The 22,874-nt window shown below is 59.5% G+C and overlaps 1 protein-coding gene and 1 long non-coding RNA gene across 5 annotated transcripts; one reads left to right on the top strand and one right to left on the bottom strand.

The window, feature by feature from the left end:
- Positions 1 to 293: 293 nt before the first annotated feature.
- LOC131505613 (uncharacterized) lies at positions 294 to 22,840 on the bottom strand. The gene is made up of 3 exons (XR_009258488.1): positions 22,669 to 22,840; positions 17,134 to 19,193; positions 294 to 2,198 (listed from the first exon to the last, which is right to left on the bottom strand). It is a non-coding gene; the product is annotated as an uncharacterized LOC131505613 (long non-coding RNA).
- On the top strand, positions 9,119 to 14,680 carry TNFRSF14 (TNF receptor superfamily member 14). 4 transcript variants are annotated; one of them, XM_058719384.1, is made up of 8 exons: positions 9,119 to 9,278; positions 10,002 to 10,110; positions 10,481 to 10,606; positions 11,757 to 11,912; positions 12,062 to 12,152; positions 12,933 to 13,111; positions 13,786 to 13,814; positions 14,042 to 14,271. In XM_058719384.1, exons 1-8 carry the CDS (start codon positions 9,270 to 9,272, stop codon positions 14,135 to 14,137), a joined length of 795 nt encoding a protein of 264 aa, XP_058575367.1. In that variant the 5' UTR covers positions 9,119 to 9,269; the 3' UTR covers positions 14,138 to 14,271. The 4 variants fall into 4 exon arrangements, with proteins under 4 accessions (XP_058575367.1, XP_058575366.1, XP_058575369.1 ...); XM_058719383.1 differs by lacking the exon at positions 12,933 to 13,111 and having other exon boundaries at positions 14,042 to 14,680; XM_058719386.1 differs by lacking the exon at positions 11,757 to 11,912.
- Positions 22,841 to 22,874: the final 34 nt, after the last annotated feature.

The raw sequence follows: 22,874 nt of genomic DNA, 5'->3' as shown, positions 1-22,874 counted from the left end.
TCCAGTGACCTTGTTTAAACAAAAGAGAAAGGAAACTAGAGGCAGACTGTTCGTCTCATGACGACAGCTCAGGGGAAAACAGGTTACTGAATGTCCTGAAAACAGAACCGCTGCTCCCAAATGCAGGCGCGTCCTCTCCGCTGGCAGGGGCGGGGGGAGGGGGGGGTCGGTGCACCTGCTGCCTGCAGCGGGGGCTTCCCGTGTGCGGCTGGGGCCGGGCTCCGGACGGTGCAGGACCCTCGGAGGCCGTGGCCTTGGGGCTTCACATGCTACCCCACGTGCAACACGTCGGCTCAGGGCGCATCTCTGTTTATTTTGATGTAATTCACAGGAACTGTAAGAAATCATACAGACTCCGTGCGCCCTTTGCCTGACGTCCCCCGTGGGTAACGTCTTACAAAACTATGTTCGGGGTTTACGGCCGACATGGTCCCGATACAGCACGTTCAGTCAACACAAGGATCCCTCCGTCTTTCTTTTTACAATTTTCTTGATTTGCTTTTAAAAAATTGTGGCGAAATATACGTAAGATTTGCCGTCCTAACCATTGGTAAGTGCACAGCTCGGGGGCATTAAGCACATCCACACTGAGGCCAGGCCCACCGTCCATCTCCAGAACTTTCCATCTTCCCGGACTGACGCTCCCCCCACCCCCAGACCCTGGGGCCCACTCTCTCCAGGCACTCGGTGACGCCAGGCCCCTCGTGCCAGTGGATCCAGGGGGACTCTGTCCTCGTGACCGGCTTAGTTCACCGAGCACGGGATCCTTTAGGTCAGCCGTGCCGCAGCGCACGTCCCAGCTCCAGTGACACTCCCCTGATGGGTCCGTTCATGTGTGACAGGCACCCGGGGCCGTGTGAATAATGCTGCTGTGAACACGGGCGTGCAGGCCCTGGAGGCGACCCCTGCCGGCAGGACCTGCACCTGATTCGTCTCCGAACCCCTCGGTGCAGGGCTGAGGGCTGGACGGCAGGGAGTGCGGGGGCTGGAGAGGAGGTGGGGTGTGGAGTGTGCGGCAGACCGGAACCGTCCTGACTGTCCGGAAGACGTCTCTTCTGGGGAAAGCGTGGGCTCCCTTGAGGCTGGCCTGGTGGCCCAGCCTTCCCCCGCCGTGAATGCCGCTACATCTCTCACTCAGCTTTTTTCTTGCAGAAGTGAAACCCACACGGTGCAGAAGAGAACAAAGCAGAAAGCGGAAGTTGGCCCTTCGGGGGAGCTGTCCCCACGCCCCCAGCGGAAAGATGCCTGACGTTTCTCGGGGCGCGGGAACGAGTTGTTTTCATGCACGCCCTAGGTGCTGGCGGCCGTCTGCGTGTGGCTGTCGGGACCGGCCTGCCGGAGTTCCCTCCAGGTGACCAGCGCTAGCCTGAGAAACCGTGCTTCTTGCCTCTTGTGGCCCCTCGACCAGAAGAACGAGAACACCGGTCGTGGTCCTGCAGCCGGACTGCCAGGCGCATGCCCGAGCCGTGAGGTCGGGGGATTGCCTGTGACAGCCAGGGACCCTCCCGCGGGCGCTGGTCGGCGGGACCGGGTCTGGGCTGTGCTGCGCCTGAGTGCGGCCAGGAGCAGGGACCTCCGGGACCGGGGGTTTTAACGCCCCTCGCCGCCGTCGTGAGCAGCCTGGATCAAGGCAGGGGCGGTGCGTGAGACCAGCCGCCAGGATTAGCCGGTCTTGTCGTGGCCTGACAGTGATTCTGTTTTGTCTGAGCGCACACCCGGTCCGTGTCCTTGTGGATGCCGACACACCACGACGTCACGTGATGCAGCAGGAGAGCGCAAGCCCGTCTCCCGGTGTGGGCCAGCTCTCTTCGGGCGGCGGCTCTCCTCCACCTCACGTGTGCCTGGGGCATTTGTGCCAGGCGCTGGGGACACAGCTCCCTGTCCCCAGGAACTCAAATATGCTTGGAAACTGCCCTGAACTGTGTGCCCCCCAAATTCTTGAGTTGAAGCCCTGACTCGAACTTGACTGCATTTGGACACAAGGCTTTCAGGGGGTCGTTAGGGTCATATGAGGTCATAAGGGCAGAGCCTGACCCCACAGGTCCGGTGTCCTTCGGAGGAGGAGACATCCGAGGTCTCTCTCGCCGCGTGTGCACAGAGGAGGGCGGTGTGGGGGCCCAGGGACACGGCAGTGTCCACCGTCCGGGGAGAGAGGCCTCAGAACCCCCTCGCTGGCGCCTTGATCTCGGACTTCCCTCCTCCAGAACTGGGAGACATGGAAGTGTGTTGTTTGAGCCGCCCACCCGGGGCATGCGGTCTTGACAGCCCCAGTGACTGCCCGATGTGAGCCCACCCCTGGCCCGGGCCCCCCGACCCACTTCCTCCAGGTTAGAGCCACCTGTTCCAGAATGGCCATCCCACCATGGCTCTGGCGGCACTGGCCTCTCCCTCAGCACGACCGTGAGCCTCAGGATGCTTCAGGTCCCCAAGATGTCAGGTGCAGCTGCCTGAAGCTCCCCCCGACCCCCACCCGAGTGCCAGTCATGCTCCGCTCGGGGCCCAGATTGTCCGATTCTGAACGGAACAGAAACAGGGGAGCCCTCCGCCTTCCAGAGCTCTCTCCCTGAGCTGAAAGCCGAGAGGCGGTGCCGAGTGGTGACCAGGCTGGGAACGCTTCCTCTGCCCGCGCTCGCTGGCTCCTCCAGAGCTGTGGGGCCTCCTTGCCTGGCCTGCTGTCTGCCTCGGTTTCCTTGTCTGTAAAGCGATGGTCCCCAGGGTGCCGACACTGTTCAGCACAGGGCTGCGGTGAGCATGAGGCCTGCACCAGGGACACGGTGCAGGTGAACTGCTGTCCTTCCTGCGGGGCCCAGGAGGAGCCGTGGGGGGTGACTGAGCATGAGGCTCCAGGACTCGAGGACTTGGAATATGTGGGACCTGAGGGTCAGTGCAGCTGGAGGATAGGGAGGGGGCAGGGGGCGCGGGTGAGGAGTTGGAGAGGCAGCCAGGGCCTGACTGCGCAGGGCACTGAGGGGCTCTGGTCAGAGGCACCAGAGGGTGTGGGGAGGGGCAAACCCAGCCCGAGTTAGAGCTGGAAACGGTGCCCCAGCCTGGGCAGCAGAGACAGGGCTGCGGGTGGTGCTGTGTGCCTGGGGAGGGAGGGGTGAGGATGTTCCGAGCAGTGTCTCCAAGCCCAGAAGGGGCGGGGCGTAGGGTGTGGGGCTGTGAAGAGTGGAGCACAGCCACTCCCAGGGGTCTGGTTTTGGGGGGGAGGAGAAGGCCCTTCCCAGTGCCGGGGAGGAGTGGGGCGGGGGTGCTGGGCACACCAGGCCTGGGACGCAGGCAGATGGGGGTCAGCAGCTGGCTCTGGAGCTGGGGGTGGGGGGACAGGCGTCTGGGCAGAGGACAGCCTCCCAGTTCTTCCCCTCGACCTCTGGGAAGTCCCAGGCCACCCGAGCACCCTCTGGCCCTCAGCTGAGCCCTCACCCCCTTGTCCTTCCCTCTGCCGCAGGCGTGAGGCCCCGCAGTGCGTTCCATTCACCCTCCTCCACACCATGACCGTGACCCCTGGAGGCTCCCTGCCTCTGGGCATCACCCACGTCCCTCTCGCGGCACCCTCCAGCTCTGCAGCCTACCCCCCTCCCCCCCAGTTCCCACCTGGACAACCACTGGAGCCTCCTCGTCAAGCGCCTGTCCCCTCGGTCCACCCTGCACACCAGCTGGAACACTGCACAGCCTTCACAGCACAGGACGTACCAGAATCTCCTGTCTCTGTGTAGGACCGGGACTCGGCCAGCACCCGTGGCCAGCCCCCCTGCCTCACCGACAGCGGACGCCAGGTGCTTCCCAGCTGCATGGCCCAACCTATCTTAGGTTCTTTCTCAGAGACGCGCTTCCCTACCTCGCCCCCCACCAGGGCTCGTATTCATCCTTCAGAGCCCCACCTGGCCCCTGCCCAACCCCTGCCCAAGTGGGTGCTCACCACATGATTCTATTTCTGGCTTTTATTTTTATTTATTAAAATTTTTTTCAATGTTTATTTATTTTTGAGAGAGAGAGAGAGAGAGAGGGTAGGGGAGGGGCAGAGAGAGAGAGGGAGACACAGAATCCGAAGCAGCTCCAGGCTCTGAGCTGTCACCACAGAGCCCCACGCGGGGCTCGAACTCACAAACTGCGAGATCGTGACCTGAGCCGAAGTCGGCCACTTCACCGACTGAGCCACCCAGGCGCCCCTCTTTTTCTGGCTTTTAGATGTGGCTCCCTCCTGAGACCCTGAGCCCCAGGAGGTCGAGGACCAGGCTGCTTTGCCTGTGAGCACATTGTCCAGCCTGGGGCTCGCACAGAGCAGGGGACGCTGAGGGTGGCCAGAATGCAGGGGAGAGGTGGGGGAGCTTCTGTAGTGGAGCGTCAGGATGCCCCCGCCTCCCCCTCTCTGGAGTCCGGCTCAAGCACCGTGGTTCACACCACCTCTCTCCTACCCTCCAGAGACCCTGGAGATCTCTGTCTCAAGAAGAAAGGGGAAATGTGATTGGGGGATTCCCAGAGTCCCTGTGCAGTGTCCTGACCGGGAGGTCACGGTGATGCAGAGGGAACAGGCAGCCTGGCCCGGGCAGGGCCCTCGGGGTGCGCCCGAACAGGCACCCGGCGTGAGCCCTGTGGGTCTCTGGGCACAGGCTCCGGCTGAGACGGGGGAGGGGCGGGGGTCCCAGGACCCAGGTCTCAGGGGGTTATGGGAGGAGACGCCTGGGGGGTGGGCTCCACCTCATCTCCCAGGAAAGATGGGGTGTGGGAGCCACAGACATGCTGATTCCTGGGTGCCTAGCACTGAGGAAGGGGAGGGCCACACCCGGCAGGTGACAGCCAGCAACAGGGGAGCGGAGGGCCCTGTCTCCAGCCTCCTCCTTCTGTCTCACCTCCTCAATGATGAATCAGGTGCCCCTGCCTGGTCCTTCCCTGCTGCCCAGGATCTCCTCCCCAGGGTCCCTTAGAAATGGAATTAGGTAGTGACCATGAGGGCATTGGTGGCTGCCAGCGGGACCCTTAGCCACCCCTATCCTGAGGAGCATGGCAGGAGTTGGAAGGTCAGTGGGGGTGTGACAGGAGGCACAGTGGTTGCCAGCTTGAGCAACCCTACCTTGAGCGTGCTCTGAGGCCCCTGTGTGCTGCTGGGGTTCCTAGAACATTCTAGAACATTCCCGATGCAAATGAGGGCTGAGTGGAGGGTGCCCCTTCCCCTTCGTTGGAAACCCCCAGATGGCCTACAGGCAGGAGGGTGTACACGCCCACATGAATAGCAGCATGGAGGTACCCTCTAGCAGGCTTCCGGTGTGGGGACATGGCCTGTACTGGTGGCTGTCTCCCGGGGCCTCCCAAGCCCCCACCTGGCCTCAGGGGCAGGGCCGGTTGTCCTGGGGGACCGTGATCACCACTGCAGAAAGAGAGCATTCATCTGGGGGCGCTGCAGGCAGGGAGAGCAGAAAGGGGACAGGGGAGACCTGCAGCCCCAGACGCCAGGGCTGGTTCTGCGAGGACGGGGTCCCGTGAGGGAGGCAGACATTCCAGAGGCACCCTCACAAGAAGGAACGTGAGGTCAGGGGCTCCTCTCCTGTGTCCTCTGCATCGCCCCCCAGGTCTCCTGGTGCTGCGGCCACAGAGCAGGGGGGCGGCTGGCCAGCTGAGGGAGAAGGAGAAAACAGCGGGCCGCCTGGCGCCCGGGCTTAATTGACAACGGTGACTGAGGCCTGGGGCTTTTCCCGAGCGATGAGCAGGAGAGCGGCCCCCACCGCCACCCCTGGAGTCCCAGCCTCTCCACATGCTTGGGCGTCAGCGTGCCCCCTGCAGAGCCCGGCCGTCACGCACAGGCGGGGTCCAAGGTCGGAGGCACACAGGACCACGTCCTCCTGCCTTGCTCCGGGACTCTGCCCACATGGGCTCTTCCCTCCCACGGGCGTCGGGTCGGCCTGGGCACGCTGGGGGAGAGCCAGCAAGCCCCGCGAGCATCAGCCACGTCCCCAGCCTCTGAACAAGGACGGGCAGGTCCAGACTGTCTCTGGGGCCGTCCTTGCCCAGGTAGTTCAGCCCGGTGCACGTAGGACGGACGTCTTGAGTTCCCTGCCGACCCACTGCCCGGCTCTGCGGTGGCCACGGTGGCTGGGAGACCGCGGCGGCTGGGAGACCCCGGAGGCCGGGAGACCCCGGAGGCCCAACGTGGAGTCAGGCTGGGGGTTCGAGCACAGCGCTGCCGCGGACGCGCTGTGCCCCAGTGGCCCTGGACAGGCCGCCTAACCTCTCCGCTTCCACACCTTTGGAACCACGAGCCTCGGCTGGCATGTGGCACCCAGTTAACCCTGTTGCGACCGGCTCCCGTGAGGACACGGTGCTCAGCCCTCCCCTCCCTGCCCGGCCCGGGTCCCAGAGGCTGGGGAGTGTCCGTTAAAACAAACGTCACACGCCAACGTGTGACCCGACCTGTTCGGTGATTTCTTTGTAAGATGATTTCCAGTGATGGAGTTGAAACCAAGAAGAAATATAGCAGTCCTGGTGCGCTCCCGATGACAGTTAGGGGACCTGTGGTGACTGTCCGGGTGGGGGCTCCCTCCAACAGCCCCTCAGGGCTGCGAGCCGAGCCTGTGCTCACGGGGGGCTTCGCGGGGGCTCCCCAGCCCCTGGGTCCCACCTGACACTCCCCGGCCCCAGCCTTGGAGGATGCCGTCCTGGGGGATGGTGATCAGAGGTGGACCCCGCTTCTGAGCGCTGGGAGGCTTTTGACAACAGGACAGCGGCAGCCCCCACCCCATCCCTGTGACTTCACCCCTGCCCGCTTCCTTTCCCGGCACCCAGGCTGTCCTCCTCAGTGTCCCCTGAGAAATGGAAGAGATAGTGACCCCAGGGACATTGGTGCCAAGGTCAGTCTGGGCTGGGAGACCAGCGATCAGCTCAGTGGAGGGCGTGGTTCCTGGGTCTGGTGATGGGGACCTACCCGGGGCCTGTGGAGCTGGACATCGGGGCCGGGATGGGTCTCATTGATTTGCAGCCTCAGAGACGAGGGAAGTCAGTTGTCATGCCTGTCACAAGACCACGGGCTGAAGCAATGTGAGAGCCTTGGGGCTCCAGGGGAGACTCCCCAAGATACTTCCCATTCGAGGCGCCAGTGGGGGTGGGGTGGGGGCTAACCACCGGGTGCCTCGCACCAGCCCCCCGCTGGCCTCTTAGGGCACCGGGCATGCGGTGGTCCCCCACCCCTAAGCTGTCCACACATCCACCGGCTTCAGGGGCAGCCATGATGCTGGGAAGCCAGGGTGGGGAGGGCCCCTTCTGGACGGGAAGTTGGGGTTTGGGTCCCAGCACGGTGTGCACCCAAGAGACCCTGGGCCCGGGGCGCCTGGGTGGCTCTGTTGGTTGAGCACCCAACTTGGGCTTAGGTCATGATCTCACAGTTCATGGGTTCGAGCCCCGCATGGGCTCGCTGCTGTAAGCACAGAGCCCGCTTTCGATCCTCTGTCTCCCCTCTCTCTGCCCCTCCTCTGCTCGCGCTGTCTCCCTCAAAAATAAATTAAAAAAGAAAAGAAAGAGGGGCACCTGGGTGACTGAGGTGGTTGAGCATCCGACTTCAGCTCAGGTCACGATCTCGCGGTCCGTGAGTTCGAGCCCCGCGTCGGGCTCTGTGCTGACGGCTCGGAGCCTGGAGCCTGCTTCGGATTCTGTGTCTCCCTCTCTCCCTGCCCCTCCTCTGCTCACACTGTCTCTCTCTCTCTCTCTCAATAATAAATAAACATTAAAACAATTTTTTTTAATATTAAAAAAAAAGAAAGAAAACCAAGAGACCCTGGGCCAGACCTGTTGCTTTCCAAGCCCATCTATCTATCTGTTAAATGGGAACAAGAATGAATCAGCCCAGCCTCTTCCCAGGGACAGGTGAGGTGTGGACACAGTGGGTGGGCTCAGGGAAAGCAAAGCGTGGCCTCCCTCTCTCATCCCCACGGGAGACTCAGGGGGCTCCCCCCTACACCCAGGCTCCAGCGGTCTGGGGAGACACCCTTCTGCAGAGCTGTGCTCAGAAATACGCACATGGAAAGCAGGAACCCCAGTCCCCGGTGGAGGAGTGGATGTGCCCTGCAGGGCCCTGTGTGGGAGACGGGTTCCTTCGGAGGGGACGGAGGGGACCGAGTGGACGGTCACCCTGCTTCAGCAGAAGCTGAGACAGGGGACAGGAAACCAGGAAGACTCCTTTTGTGGCCTCGGTGCCGGTGTTGCAGGGAAGGGGCGAGCTGGCTCCCTGGGTGGCAGAGCGGTGAGGAGGAAGGGCAGGTAGACGCTGGGGGGAGGACACCCACCTTTGTAGGAAACTCAAGGGGGGCTGCTAACGGACCGGGGAGGGGCAGGGGGAACTTGCCCAGCCAGAACTTAGGGCGCGCTCAGCGCGCAGGCAGGAGGAAGGCACCCAGGCTCTGCCCCTGTGGCCCTGCCTCCGGCCTTTGCACACCCCTCCCCTCCTCCCCTCTACTTCTGCTCTTGATGAGGGGGCTGACAGGCCGCACCCCCTGCCCCCAGGTGGCATGTGTGTGATACTCCTTTACACTCCCCCGGCTGCCCAATGCCACAGGAAAGGGTTAGCCGACAGAGGTCACAGTCCTGCAGGACCCGAGTCTCCGTCGCCCTCCATGGTGATGTGGGGACAACGGCAGATAGAACTAAATTTCCTTCTAACCTGCAGCCCACGGAGAGATACTTAGGCCGGCGGAACAAAATCCCCACTGGGAAAACAACCTTAGCCTGACAGCAGCCAGGCCTCCAGGACCCGGGGAGTCTTTAGCATGTGAAAGTCTCACTGGAAACTTCCCCTGGACTTCACCTCCCCTGACTCCAGACTCCGGGCTGGCTGTGAGCCCAGTGTCTCCTCCTGAATCCGGGGCAGCTCTTCCTGCCCAGGGGTCAGGTCCCCGTCTTTACTAAAATCACCTTTTATGCACCAAAGACGGCTTCAAGAATTCTTTCTTGGCCGCGAACCCCACTGTCACCCCAAAAACCTCATCACTCGAGCCTGGTCACCTCCCATCTCCTGCACCCCACTCCAGCCTCCACTGTGGGCTCCAGTCCCTGCTCCCCGCGGCAGTTAGGAAAGTTCTAAGAAACGACACGCCTCCTCATTGGCCCACAACAGCTTTTCTTTTACTTTCGAAAGGGCTGGTTCCGGGCTGGGCTGAGCGCAAGTCGAATCTGCTGACAGGGGTCCTGGGGCCGCGGCTGGGGAATGAAGGGTCCTGAGGGGGAGCACAGAGCCTCTCTGAGGCTGGGGGCCGCCCCCCTGGAGCCGGGCACCCAAGGCTGATGACATGAGCCTGGTGAGTCCTCTGAGCCCGTGCGTGTGTGTGCGTGTGTGTGCGTGCGTGTGTGTGTGTGTGTGTGTGTGTCCCAGCCCTCTCCGGGGACCTGCCCTGGGCCACAGCCACTTCCTGTCTCCTGTAGGCTTTTGTTCCCCAGCTGCCCTAGCTCTTGGGCTGACTCAGGCCCCGGCACTCGGCCCCTGCTACCAGCGGTTGGTGAAGAGACTGGCAGGAAGCCATCCCCCTCAAGCAGCAGTGTTCCCCTCCGACCACCTTCCCCCGCCACACTTTCCTGGGCCTCAGGGCCAGCACCCCCCGCCCCCACTAGAGGGCGCTGCCCCTGGAAAGCAGGATTCCAGCAACGGACTCCTCCCTCCCACCCACCGGCCACAGCCCAGTGCCCGGTGATAAAGTCCTTGTTTGTGCAGAGAGGGCGGGATCCGGGACTTGGCCCGGCTGGCGGCTAGCCCCCCGGGGAGTTACTCCTCAGGAGGGCCCCCCGTGGCTGTGGGCTGAGTCAGCCCGGGAACCGGAGCCCCCCAGATAGCCCTCCTCCCCACCCCCTGCCCAGAGCCGCCTGCCCCCCCTGCGCGGCCTGTGACTCCTCAGGGCGTCCCTGCTCTGTCCGTGCGGTTCCCCAAGGGCTGCTGCCCCCACATTTCACAGGGGGTGAGCCCGGGGCCCCGGGGACAGCCCTGGCAGCTCCCCCCTTGCCTCCCCAGCTGTGCCCTGTCTCCACAGACTCTGTACCTGCTCCTCCTGGGGCCCCTGCGCTGCTCCTTGGCCGCGGCCCCATGCAAAGAGGAGGAGTATCCGGTAGGGGCCGAGTGCTGCCCGAAGTGCGGCCCAGGTACGTGCAGGCCTGGGGGCAGGGAGACAGGCAGGGGCGGGTGAAGCCCCCTCAGCCCCTCTTCCACTCTTCTTCCCGAGACCCTGGGGTCCCTTCCTGCACAGGGATGGGGCCCGAGGGCCCCAGCCAGCCCATTCATGGCCAGGAGCTGGGCCATGCCCACACCTCCTTCCAGAGCATTCCTCCCCGCCCCCGAGCAGGCTCGCTGGTGAGAGGCAGCAGGGCACCGTGTGTGGCGTGGGGAGCAGCTCGGGTGCCCTTCGGTCCTGGGGGTGTGGTCACACCTGCTGGGGGCCTCCGGGTGGCAGGACGCGTGAGCCCCCGCAGGGCCCTCCCCAGGCCCCAGTGACACGGAGCCTCTGGGGTGCAGGTTACCGGGTGCAGGAGGCCTGCGGGGAGCTGACCGGCACGCTGTGCGTCCCCTGCGACCCGGGGACCTACACGGCCCACCTCAATGGCCTGAGCGAGTGTCTTCAGTGCCGTGTGTGTGACCCAGGTAAGAACACTGGCCCCAACCGCTACCCGCCTCTGTCCCGTCCCATATCCCGCTGTGGGGGGCGTGCCCACGTCACCGGACCAGGTGCTGGGCCAGGCCGGTCTGCCTCCGGAGCAGAGGTCTGCAGGCACATCCTTCAGGGAGCCTTGGGCCTCTGTCCACCCCTGTCTCTCCCCGGAGTGGGGTCAGTGCCTTTGTAACCCCGTTAGCCAGGCCCTCCAGAGCTCAGGGACCGCGTCGGTCACATGGACACCTGAGCCTGAGGCCAGCCCTGATGGAGCCCCAGGGTCCCGTACTGCTTGCCCCGCGCACGGGTCCTGAGGGTCTGGACCTCGCCCACCCGCAGCGTGCGGGTTCTCGCGACCCCCCCAGCCTCCACACCACGCCGCGGCGGGCCCTACTCGCGGCTCAGCGCTCTGACCCTCACCTTCTTCCTGCCAGGTGGTCTGGGGTGGAGGGACCCCAGGAGGAAAGACAGGGGCACAGGTGGAGGCTGGAATGCATTTGGGTCCAGCCAGGTGGGGTCAGGGGCTGGGAGCCTCGGGCTCACCCACAGATCCTGCGATGCCGCTGAACAAAACACCCGTCTTATGGGGCTGAGGTTGGGGTGCAGAGGCACAGAGGCTGCCCCTCAGCAGGGGTGCAGGGGTGAGCCCAGGCCCAGCGCTATCCCCGCCCCCCTCCCCCCAACTGCCAGCTGGGGGAGGGGGCTCTCACTGGTCTGTCGCTGCCATCTGACTAGCCTGATAGACTGCCTGAGGGGCGGGGTCTTCAGGTGTGGGTGTTGCGGGGCGGGTCCTGCTTCCTGGGACTGCCCCGGGGCTGGGGCCGGTGGCTGACTGTGGTTCCTACTTCCTGTGTGCGCCTGCTGCCGCCAATCTCCGTTTCCCCACCAGGCCGGCTCCCCGGCAGGTGCTGGGTTCAGGCTGAGCGGGGAGTGCGCCTGGCGGGACCTCCGGCGGGAGCAGAGCTGGCCCCAGACACACGCACCAGGCTGCGCCGCTGGGCTGGGGGCCTGTCGCCAACCCGTCCCCAGGCGGGAGCCGTCAGGCCCGCGGTGCTGTCCGGGCCTCTGCTTGGCCTCCTCCTGGGACGGGGCGCTCAGCACTGCCCGCGGCAGCTGCTCTTAGCTCCTTCTCTTGGGTCCCAGCCATGGGCCTGGTGACCAGGCGACAGTGCTCCAGAACAGAGAACACCGTGTGCGTCTGTGACCAGGGCCACTTCTGCGTTAGTGAGTCGGGGGACGACTGTGCGGAGTGCCGTCCCCACACCGCCTGCAGACCTGGCCAGAGGGTACAGCAGAGAGGTGAGCTGCAGACTGCGGGCAGCCGGCCTCCTGGTCCCCAGCACCCTCTAAGAGGCGGACCCCAGACCCAAGCCCAGGGTTGGGGGAGCCCAGCTGCCCCGCTGGCCTGATCCCTTGCGTCCTCTCTGCCTGGCCCTGTCATTTCTCAGGCACCGAGTGGCAGGACAGGGTGTGTGAGGACTGCCCTCCAGAGACCTTCTCGCCCAGTGGGACCCTGGAGGAGTGCCAGCCCTGGACCAGGTAGATGATCCCGGGGTGGTCTCAGCCCAGTGTCCCTGGGAGGGGCTCCTCCAGCTCCCCTGGCAGATGAGGCCCCACCCTGCTGTTCCCTATCGTGCGCCAGCCTCCGGGAGAGCCCCTGCCTGGACTCTGGGGCTCACACACCCCATCACATTAGCCGAGAACTGAAAGTCAGTAGATGCTAGCTTCCTGGAGGCCAAGGACGGACCTTCTTCCCTGGGGCAGGTCTGGAGGGATGCTGCCGCCAGATTCCCAGTCCCCTGTGGTTCTGGAGTGTCCCCAGATATCAGGGCCATGGGGCTCCCAGCGAATCTGGAGTCAGGGAGGTTCTCAAAGTGAGGGCTCCATTCTTCCTGCGACCATCCCCAGAGCCCAGAGCTAACCCGGGCCCTCACAGTGTCCCTGGGTGGAGGGGGGTGGGGGGCCTGGGGTGACCAGATGTGGCTGCTGGCGGGCGACATCCTGCCTCCCTCGGGTCTGTCCGTCTGTCTGCCATGCCGGCTCTAAGGGTCGTGCCCCCCTGACCAGGGCTCTCTCTGCCCTGTCTCCTCCAACCCCGTGCCTCTCTGTCTTGCTGCCTCTCCCCGGCCCTCTCCCCCAACCCGTTTTCCCGTAGCAGCGAGGCCTGGAAAGGCAGAGGGACCCGAGTTCACACCCAGAGCCGCCGAGCGCCTTGCCACGGGGCGGTTGCCTCCACCTCGCGGAGCCTGGCGGCGCCTCGGGGACACCCCCCGCCCCCAGGCCGAGTGAGCATCAGGCCCCCACACTGCTGTCTCCTAGGTGCAACGGCCCTTTTCAGAGCCTTTTAAATGCTGGGACCAGCAGCTCCGATGTCAAGTGCTCCTCCTGGAGCCTTTCTCTTTTTGTGGGCTTGACCTTTTCCGTACTTCTGCTTGGTGGCATAATACCCATAGTCGTCTGGCTACTGAGGAAAAGGATGAAAACCAGACGGTCACCTGGTAAGCAAGGGGGTGTGGTCCCATCAGGGCTCAGGGCCCCAGCAGGTGCGCTGGGGGGAGGTCAGCAGGAGCCGTGGGCAGGGCTGGGTCCCCCCGAGAGGCCTCACATCATTCGCACACTCGCTCGGTCCCTGCCCGCGTATCTGCCCTGCCGTATCTGGGCCAGGCCCCGGCCCCGCAGACCCGGCTCTGGCCTCCAGCAGGGAGCGGGCGCTCGGCAAGGAGTCCAAGCGGGGAAGGTCAGCCACCTTCTCAGGCTACTGTCGGCTAGTCCGTGCTGGGCCCTCACCCCAGGGTCCCCAGGCCGCAGGCAGGCCTCAGGGTCCCGGGCTCTGAGCGGGCCGCCCGGTGGCCGGTGTTCTTTCTCACCAGACTCAGGGGTGCCTGTTTCCCGGGGGACCCTTCCCTGTGAAGTGTCCACTCCCTTTCCCTGGATGACCATCACATCGGGGCGCGTTAGGGACAGGGTGTGGCAGCTGAAGGCTCAGAAAGGAAGTGCCCCCACGCTGTCACGGGTCCTGGGTTCCCTGGCGGACAAGTCCGCACGGGTCCAGCCTGTCTCCCGGAGGGTCCTTCTCTCAGGGCAGGCCACACAGAGAGAAGTCAGGAGCTTGGGTCCCCCCAACCCCCAATGCTGAGTGGACTCTATGTGACACAGGGTCTCTGTTTTGCAGGGGGACCCGCCAAGGGGAGACTCTTACAGGTATTATGGACCATTCCCCAGCCCCCACCCACTGGAGGTGATGCCGTCGGGGTGGGTGGGGCTCCCGGTTCTCTGAGGGGCCTGGGTCCTTCAGGCCAAGCCACCTCCTCGCCTTAGAAAGCCAGGAAGACCCCGAACACAAGGCCCACGGGCAGGGCCCAGTACAGGCGGGTCTTCGTGTGGAAATTCCCCATCGCGACACAGAAGGGCGTGCCGTGTCCACCCAGGTCCCGCAGGCCCCGCCGGACGTCACCACAGTGGCTTTGGAGGAGACGGCATCCGTGTTTCCCGGGAGGGACCAGCCCACCGATCGACGGCTCTAGGAGGCAGACGTCTGAGACATCTCGGGCTGTGCCCGCTCGAAGCCGCCAGGCCCCCGAGGGCAGACTGTGGGCCCTCAGACTCGACACAGCAGAGGGATACCGGCCGACGCTCAGGGGGCTCGGGGACCTCACACGCCTCCCATCAACTTCGCGGGGGCCCGCCTCCCTGCCACCTCTGTGCTGTCCACGTGTAGACCCAGCCCTGTGAGGACACCGCCACTCTCGGCTCCAAGCCCCGCTCACTCCCAGCCCCTCTGGGCCTCGGCTAGCTCATCTGTAGGATGGGCCTGCCCGCACCTACCTCACAGCTGCGGCGACACTGGAGGGACCACGAATGTGGCACGACACATGACTGTCACGTTTGCAAGTGATTTCTAAATTGGAGGTGTTTGTTTAACAAATACAAAATTGCTTTTTAATTTCTCGTTAAAAAGTATATTTTGGAAGGATGCTTTGAGAGTATGTAAACCTCCTGTTTTCCCAAAACTTTCATCCACTGATGATTTAAAAGATTTTTTTTATTAAAAATTTTTTTAACGGTTATTTATTTTTGAGAGAGAGAGAGAGAGAGAGAGAGAGTCAGCGAGTGTGGGGGAGGGACATAGAGAGAGGGAGAGAGAGAATCCCAAGAAGGCTCTGAGTTGTCAGCACAGAGCCCAACATGGGGCTCGAACCCACGAACCGCGAGATCGCGACCTGGGCTGAAGTCAGACGCTTATCCGACTGAGCCCCCCAGCGCCCTGACGATTTTTGCCTGAAAAGTGATTGGGAGGGTTTCCAGTCGGGGATGTGACTCCCCCTCGTGCACTAGTGAGTTAGCGTCCGTGGACGAAGCGCTTCCCCTGCGGGCCCTACGGTGGCCCGTGCTTCCTACTTCGACAGCGGATTCTGATACATGACCGTCATTATTTTGAGGCACACGTTGTCCCAGATTTGTCTTACAAGACGCTGTTTGACTCGTTTCTGACGCACAGCCCCTGCTCTGTCTCCCGAGGATCCAAGGAGCTCAGCAACCCACACACCGGCTTCCAGAGCATTCTCCGTCAAAACCACCAGGCTGCTCCTAGAACGGCTGGCCCGAGCCAGGGCCTCGGGAGTGACAGGCTCACCGTGAAACCTCCCTTCATACAACGTTCGATGCGGCCACTCAGTGTGCATCAGCCCAAAGCGCCCCCAGAAGGTCCCCCTGGGGGTTACGTCCGAGTCCTCTCAGGTCACTTTCCTGCCTGCCCGCGGCCACCGGGGCCACCAGGCCACAGGGCCTCATCCCAGCCCCTAAACAGCACCAGATGGGGCAGTAAGGATCAGCAGAAGCCCCCAGTGCCTCTGGACCAGCACCCCAGGCCCGGGGTGCCCTCGGGTTCACCTGTGCAGGCTGCCGGCCAAGCTCACCAAGGAGACTATAAATCCCACCCAGAGCGTTAGCGAGGTGCTAGCTCTCCAGTGAGACGTTTGCACATCACGGGTGTGTCAGAACCTTCGAAAGCACCATAGAATTCAAGAGGTAACATCTCCCAGAACACATGGTTACAGACAGCACGTGCAATGGACCGGCTCCGACCCCTCACTGGGCCATTTTAGCCTTTTTTCTTGTCTTTCGGGATGTTTTTTGCCCTGATTCTATTTTCTATTAGGCACCTTTTTTTTTTTTTTTTTTTTATGTTTATTTATTTCTGAGACAGAGACAGAGCATGAGTCGGGGAGGGGCAGAGAGAGAGGGGGACACAGAATCCGAAGCAGGCCCCGGGCTCTGAGCCGTCAGCACAGAGCCCGACTCAAGGCTCGAACTCACAAACCGTGAGATCATGACCTGAGCCGAAGTCGGTCGCTCAACTGACTGAGCCACCCAGGCGCCCCCCCCCCTGTTTTTTTTAGAAACACTGCCATGGAGAAGATGCCCATAGGATCCCAGAGACCAACCCAGAGCCTCAGACAGGAGCTCAGAAATACAGGAGGATACAGGCATTCACGGGCTCTTTAACTGATGTGTTTATTTTGTGCTGAGAGCGGCCCCCCCTTTGCCAGTCCGGGGGTTGAATGAGTTAGAGGTTTCCAGAGGGAAGCCATGGGACAGGTTAGCACAGGCTGGTCCCTGCTCAGAGGGACTCAACACACAGCATCACCAGATCCTGGCTGCCGGGCCCACCTCCCAGCCCTCGCAAGGCCCCCCACCCCCGTCCCTCCCTTCTCCTGCAGCGCACACGGCCCCGAGCCCTCAGTGGCTGCCCCCCGAAGGCCTGAGCCTGCTCCCCCTCTGCAAACCCCACCCCCGTGACCACTTCACCCCTGCGTCTGTCTCTGCCTCCACCTCTATCCCCTCGGCTCCTGCCTCCGCCCAGTGTCTCGAGGGAGCGGAGCAGGGCCACTCGGGCCAGCAACCCTGCGTCCATCGGGAGGAGCTGTTTTCTGCTACCAGCTCCCTTCCCTCTGGCCAGCAGGAGGCTGGGGCCTTGCTGGCCTGGTGGGTCCTTTCTCTGCAGGTGAACTGGGGGTGGGGGGTGGGGACAGGCAGGTATCTCCTTGAAGGAGCCCTGATGTTGGAGCTGCACCTCAACCTTGGGGAACCAGGGTCCATGCCCCCCTGCTCTCTCAGTCCCTGGCGGGGTCCCGAGCCCTTCCCTTCCCCTGACGGCTCTCTTCCATGGACCTCAGGGCCCCTAGGTCAGCAGCCTCCCCTACGGCTCACCCCACCCTTGGCTCACTTCCTGGGTAGCTCTTCACCGGCCCCATGCTTCCCTCCAGGGCACAAGGAGCCCCATGTGGGCTGGTTTCCAGTGCTGGGGGTGGGGGAGGGACACTGAACCCCATGTCCTCGGTCAGTGTGCTCTCATCACACAGCTCTGGGTTCTGAGGGCAGGGGTCCTGGTGCCCAGGGGAGGGGGCTTCTTGCCGAACCCGGCACTGTGACCCATGGGGCTCCCCTGCCCAGGGGCCAGGAGGCAGGAGAGCAGTCCGGGTCTCGGTGGGCGTCCCGGACCCTGATCAGGAGGTCTTACCAGGCACGCAGGCAGTCTTCACGCATCTTTCAGAACTCCAGGTCCAGGTGTGGCGGACAGTGGACAAGTGCCCTGGTGGTCACATCCTAGAACTCTCCTTGACCCGGGCAGCACCCCGCAGGAGAAGGCCGGCCTTGCAGGAGGATGCTACAATTCACTGCCTCAGTGGGAGGAAGGAAAGCTTCCTACTACCCAGCAACAGTCCAGCCGATGAGAGACTCTCACAGCTCAGCCAGTGAGAAACAGTCACAGCCCAGCCAATGAGAAACAGTCATAGGCTAGCAGCCCAGCCAATGAGAAACAGTCACAAGCTATACAATGAGAGCCTCTCACAGCTCAGCCAATGAGAGACTGTTACAGGCCAGCCAATGAGAAGCCACTACACTTCAAGCTCTGTCTTATTCCAGCGAAGTTAACAGCCTATCCGAGCTCCCTCTGTGCTCTGTGAAGGAACCTCCTCCGGGCTTTCCTCTGCGTTGTTGTCTGCAATTGCATCCTGGATTGCAATTCTCTGCTATTCCCAAACAAAACCATTTTTTTGCTGGTAAAGTAACTGGCAGTGTAATTTTTTAAGGCTAACAAAGGATCTAATCAACAAGGGTCCGATGCAAACCTGTAAAACAGAATTGAAACTCAAATAATGAAAAACAATTATATTTTAAAGGAATAAGACAACTACCAAGAAAAACTAACCCTATGCTGATGAGGGAAACAAAGGCAAGGGAAATGTGGCTTAAATTAAAATCTCCTTACAGCTTGCTGCCCACTGACAGACACCTGAAACATGCCAAAGGTGACCTTCCTCGAGGAATTCATGGCTGCATTAGTGCCTTAATATTTATGTCTTATTACAGGCTAAAAGTAACCTTATCTTAACACCAGCTAGCCCCTCAAGGTCCTGAAAGCCTTGCTTCCAAATTCCTTAGAGACTGCACTGTCCATAACCCTCAGTAATTAAAAAGTATGTAGTCAGTCACTCCTTCTTATTGGGACACTTTCGTGTCAATTGCTCAGGCTGCAATCCTCTAGCCAATGGCTGCTCTACAGGGAGGAGGAAGCTGGAAGTTAGTCCCCTGGCCGGAATGGTAATAAGACCCAGAAACTCGATGCCCTCTCTTTGTTCCTATTCTTTTTTTTTTTTTTTTTTTTTAAATTTTTAATGTTTATTTTGTGAGAGACAAAGAGAGCAAGAGAGAGACAGGAGGGGTAGAGAGGGAGAGAGAAATCGGGGTTCAAACTCACAAACTGTGAGATCATGACCTTGGCCAAAACCAAGGGTCAGACGCTTAACCAACTGACCCACCCAGGTGCCCCTCTTTATTCCTATTCTTAGATAGAGTTGTCTTTTGCGAGTTAGGACAGCCACCTAAGTCCCCAGGATGGCTGCTGATCTTAAAGACTCTCACGTGAAGTTTCCTCCTCATTGGTCTAATGTGATCCCCTCCACATCCCTGGTCTAGCCGCTTCTGGCTGCAAGACTTAGGCTCAGGGTGGGCCGAAACTAGCACTCGATTGAATCAAAGCCCCACTGGGGATGGCTTCCTAGAGAAGTTAGCTGTAAAAGTCTACATATGCTGGAATGTTGCTTACACTGTGATGGATTTCTCTCTTTACTATTTTTTCATCAGTGTCCCCTACTGACTACTGAAATTACAAAATTGGATAATTTCCCCTTATAAAGCTCTTCTGGTGTTTGCCATGGGTGAAAAATGGCACGGCCTTCATGGCAAGGCGCAGCTCAGTGTTTTGGTCCATGTGCAGACACCCATTTTGCAGTCTAGAATGCGTCAGGGAAAGGGGGGCCTTTTCAGTTGCCCGGTGATCATAGTGATTTTGTTTGAGGGACCCCTCCAGTCGCTTTGACACCAGGAACCTGTAACATATTCCGCACGAGACGTCACCCGGGAGTCGGGCCAGGGGGGATTCTTGGTAATGAACCTCTAGGCTTCTTCCTTGGTCCCCAAGGTCTCTCCCTTGGGATGCCTTTTAATCCACTGGAATCAATTCAGATTGCAAGATTCAAAAAAGGTCTTCTGTCAAACTGCACGGCCTCAGTACTCCTGAGGAGACAAGAAAAAATAGCCCATTAATGGGACTTTTAAAGCTTCAGTACGACTTACCAGTTAGATCTCTTCTGCAGGAAACAGGGCACATGGTCTGAGGCACCCTGTGTCCAGCCCTGCATGGCCCTAAATCACGACCCTGATCGAAGGGCCTCTTGCAGAATGTGTTTGGCCACTAACCAGGCTGATGAACTCCCTGCTGATGTACTGGATGGTTGTCTAAACAGGCCTCGTCTGAAAAACCCCAGGTTGCTGGAGGAAGCACAGGCCATCCCTAACGAAAGGGACTCTGACACTCTCACTGTTCCTCCTGACAGACTCAGGGTATTCTAGCTGTGTGTGGGGGCCTCTCCCTCCTTCATTCCCGGGGTTATTGAGTGTGATAACTGGAGCCAATTGGCTCTGGTTAGTCTATCCAGGGACAGGGACTTTATGGAAAATTCCCAAGCAGCTGCCGAAACTCCTTTTGTTTCAGGGAAGCTCCCCGTCTTCTCTGGTCCGGCATGACTGCCCATTTCCACTTGCTCGTGGACGAAAAAATAATCTGCATCCGCTCATATGTCCGAGCTGACAGGCTTGGGGACCGGGAGGCCTCTTTCTCTGTCCTCTGGGCTTTTTTCAGCTTCCAGCATTCCTGCACCCCACCTCTTCCCCCTTCCCCTCCCCCTCCTCCTGTCTGTGCACCGCCTTGGGTGCGGCCTGCACAGCTGGCTCCTGTACCATGCTGGGTGCCTCGGGGGCCACCGGCCCCTCCTCCTCAGTGTCCAGGAGCGAAGGGCACCCCCTTTACGGGAGCCCCAGGGAAAAATCGGCAGCGGGTGACACACAGGTGGAACACATTTGGCATTTGCACTAATTTGTTGGCTCGATTATGACAGACATGTCTTTAGAGTCATCAACATAAATATGAACATTTTTCTACCTAGGTTTACCGAAGGTCATATAAGCTCGTGTTCTCTCTGTTGCAAATTGTTGGCAAAGGGATTCCTTGAAATGACGGTTAATTTTGCCCCTAAATATATTTTATTTTTATTTATTTTTTTTTAACGTTTATTTATTTTTCAGACAGAGAGAGACACAGTATGAACGGGGGAGGGGCAGAGAGAGAGGGAGACACAGAATCGGAAGCAGGATCCAGGCTCCGAGCTGTCAGCACAGAGCCCGACGTGGGGTTTGAACTCACGAACCGTGAGATCATGACCTGAGCTGAAGTCGACGCTTAACCGACTGAGACACCCAGGCGCCCAAGGGTTTTTTTCTCTTTTGTCTCCCTGGAAAATCAAGGTTTTTACGCTCTGTCTTTATTGAGTCTTTGGTTACTTAAGAACTAAAACTCATCAATATTAAAGGAGCTGAGTTTTGCTAACCACTATCCAACCCTACATATTTGCCTTTGGAATCTCTTATTGCCACCTTGGTTAAATAAATAAATAAAGTTTTAAGTTTTATAATGATCTGTAATCCTATCTAGGCACGTGCTTTATAATTTTCTGAAGTTTTTGACAAACTTCCCCAAGATTTAAATTGTAAATGAAGTCCTTTTGACCAATTAGGCTTGTTTATTTGGTATGTTAAGTTACTTGGAAAGCCCTGTCAAACAAATAATGATAAATCTTAGGTTGTATTGCCTGGGTAAGTGCTAGAACTTCAAATATACTATATAAAATTCCTGCCGTTTTAATTTGTGTTGATGATACGGTCATCCCTTAACATTCTAATTGGTGAAATGTTACGTTGCAGAAATAACTGAATTCCCTTGTCCACTGCATTTGTCTTTTGCAATTTACCAAATGAGTTTCATCTTCAAAGAGACTTATATCTTTATGATAAAAGTCCTCTTGGACTTTTTAAACAAATGCAACTGGAAAGTCCTATTTCAGAGAGAGACGCATAGACTCAGATATGACCAAACAGCTTAAAGGAATTGAGGGTGACTTCACGAAACACGGAAATGTTGGCCTGACACTTTGCTTGGAGTTCCCAGCAGCCTCACCGGGCGAGCAAAGAAGGTCACTTCCTGGCAGGTGCCGGAACCTCAGGAGATCTTGGGGACCTCGTGAAGACGAATCTACCCAAATCTACAGGTATTGCAGGCCTGTCTGATAGTAAGGATTTGGCTTGGCTTCGGCCTTGGGAGGTTACCGGAAGTTCAGCTGAGATTTCCTATAAAAAGTTCCAGCACAGCAAACTTTAAAAGATTTATATTATCTGGGGCGCCTGGGTGGCGCAGTCGGTTAAGCGTCCGACTTCAGCCAGGTCACGATCTCGCGGTCCGTGAGTTCGAGCCCCGCGTCAGGCTCTGGGCTGATGGCTCGGAGCCTGGAGCCTGTTTCCGATTCTGTGTCTCCCTCTCTCTCTGCCCCTCCCCCGTTCATGCTCTGTCTCTCTCTGTCCCAAAAATAAATAAAAAAAAAAAAAAAAAAAAAAAAAACGTTGAAAAGATTTATATTATCAATCTGCTCTTCTTGCTGAGCTTGTGTCAATAATTAGGCCAAGTTTGCTAACATTGGACTCGGTCTACAAACAAATTAGTCTTGATTTGGCTATCTCTGGAAATAAGGGTGATTTGGGAGAGAAAAATTATGTTTCACATCTTTGCAGACGTTAAACTCTGCTTCTGGCTGCCTTTCAGTGTCTGTTGTTTTGCCAAAGCTGGACACCTGGAGGGAAACTTCACAGAAACTGCCATGAGGCTCACATACAATCTTTGTGCCCGTTGCTCGGTGGGCCATTCACAAGGACCTCCGGAGGCATTTGGGTTACAAACCAGACAAATCCATCTGATTCCTGCCTGTTCCCACTCCAAGCTTGACATCTGCAAATCTCACTGGCAGCACGCAAGACTCAGACACCGGGTTTATACTTTGCTCTAACCATTACTCTATTTTCTGTTGCCGTGAAAGTGCCTCTTACCAATTACCTGATTGCTTACTAAACAAAATAGTCTACAGGATGATGAACACCACCTACCACACGTTTAACGCCTTAAATGACTCTCCCAAACCTGGGAGACTCCGAGGTCTCCAGCCTGGTCCAGGGGCTCTCCGTGGGACCTGGGGAGTGAGGCTGAGGGCTGGGGCCCAGACAGATCTGCGTGTCCCGTTATCCGGGCTAAGTCTTGGCTTCATTTCTCACGCCAATGTCTCGGGCCTTTAGCGGTAAAACCGGGTGATCACAGGTGCCACAAGACTGTGGTGAGTAATAAACAAAGTCGCAAAGCACGTAGTAAACTGCTCTTACTTCTTTCAGGTCTATTTTACCCAAAGTCTGGGGGCTAAAAGAAGATTTTGCTTTAAGAAATTACCAGCATTATGATTAAAGCCAACGCAGATATCTAATTGAGAAAGCGAAGCATTCGCGTGGATTTTAAAGCTGAAATAAGATAAGGGTAAATGCTAAGCCCTTGGGCTCCTCTGCCTATAGGACGAGGCCCGGGCCCCAGAGCAGGGACTCGAGTGCTCACCGCACTCACATTAACCCTGCCCTGCAAACCGGGCACTAGGTAGCCGCTGTCCCGCTCGCGCTCCCGCCTTCCCGCCCGCCCCGGACCCCAAACTCGGGACCTAGGATCAGGGGACTCCGGTCGCCCTCCGGCTCTGCACCTGGCGGGGCAAAACGGAGCCCGCCCCCACGTGGGGCAGCGCTGTGCGCAGGCGCACCACGTGGCCGCTGCCCAAC

This window comes from Neofelis nebulosa, chromosome 2, assembly GCF_028018385.1.
Source record: "Neofelis nebulosa isolate mNeoNeb1 chromosome 2, mNeoNeb1.pri, whole genome shotgun sequence".
NCBI lineage: Eukaryota > Metazoa > Chordata > Mammalia > Carnivora > Felidae > Neofelis > Neofelis nebulosa.
This window is presented reverse-complemented; position numbering and strand designations above follow the sequence as displayed.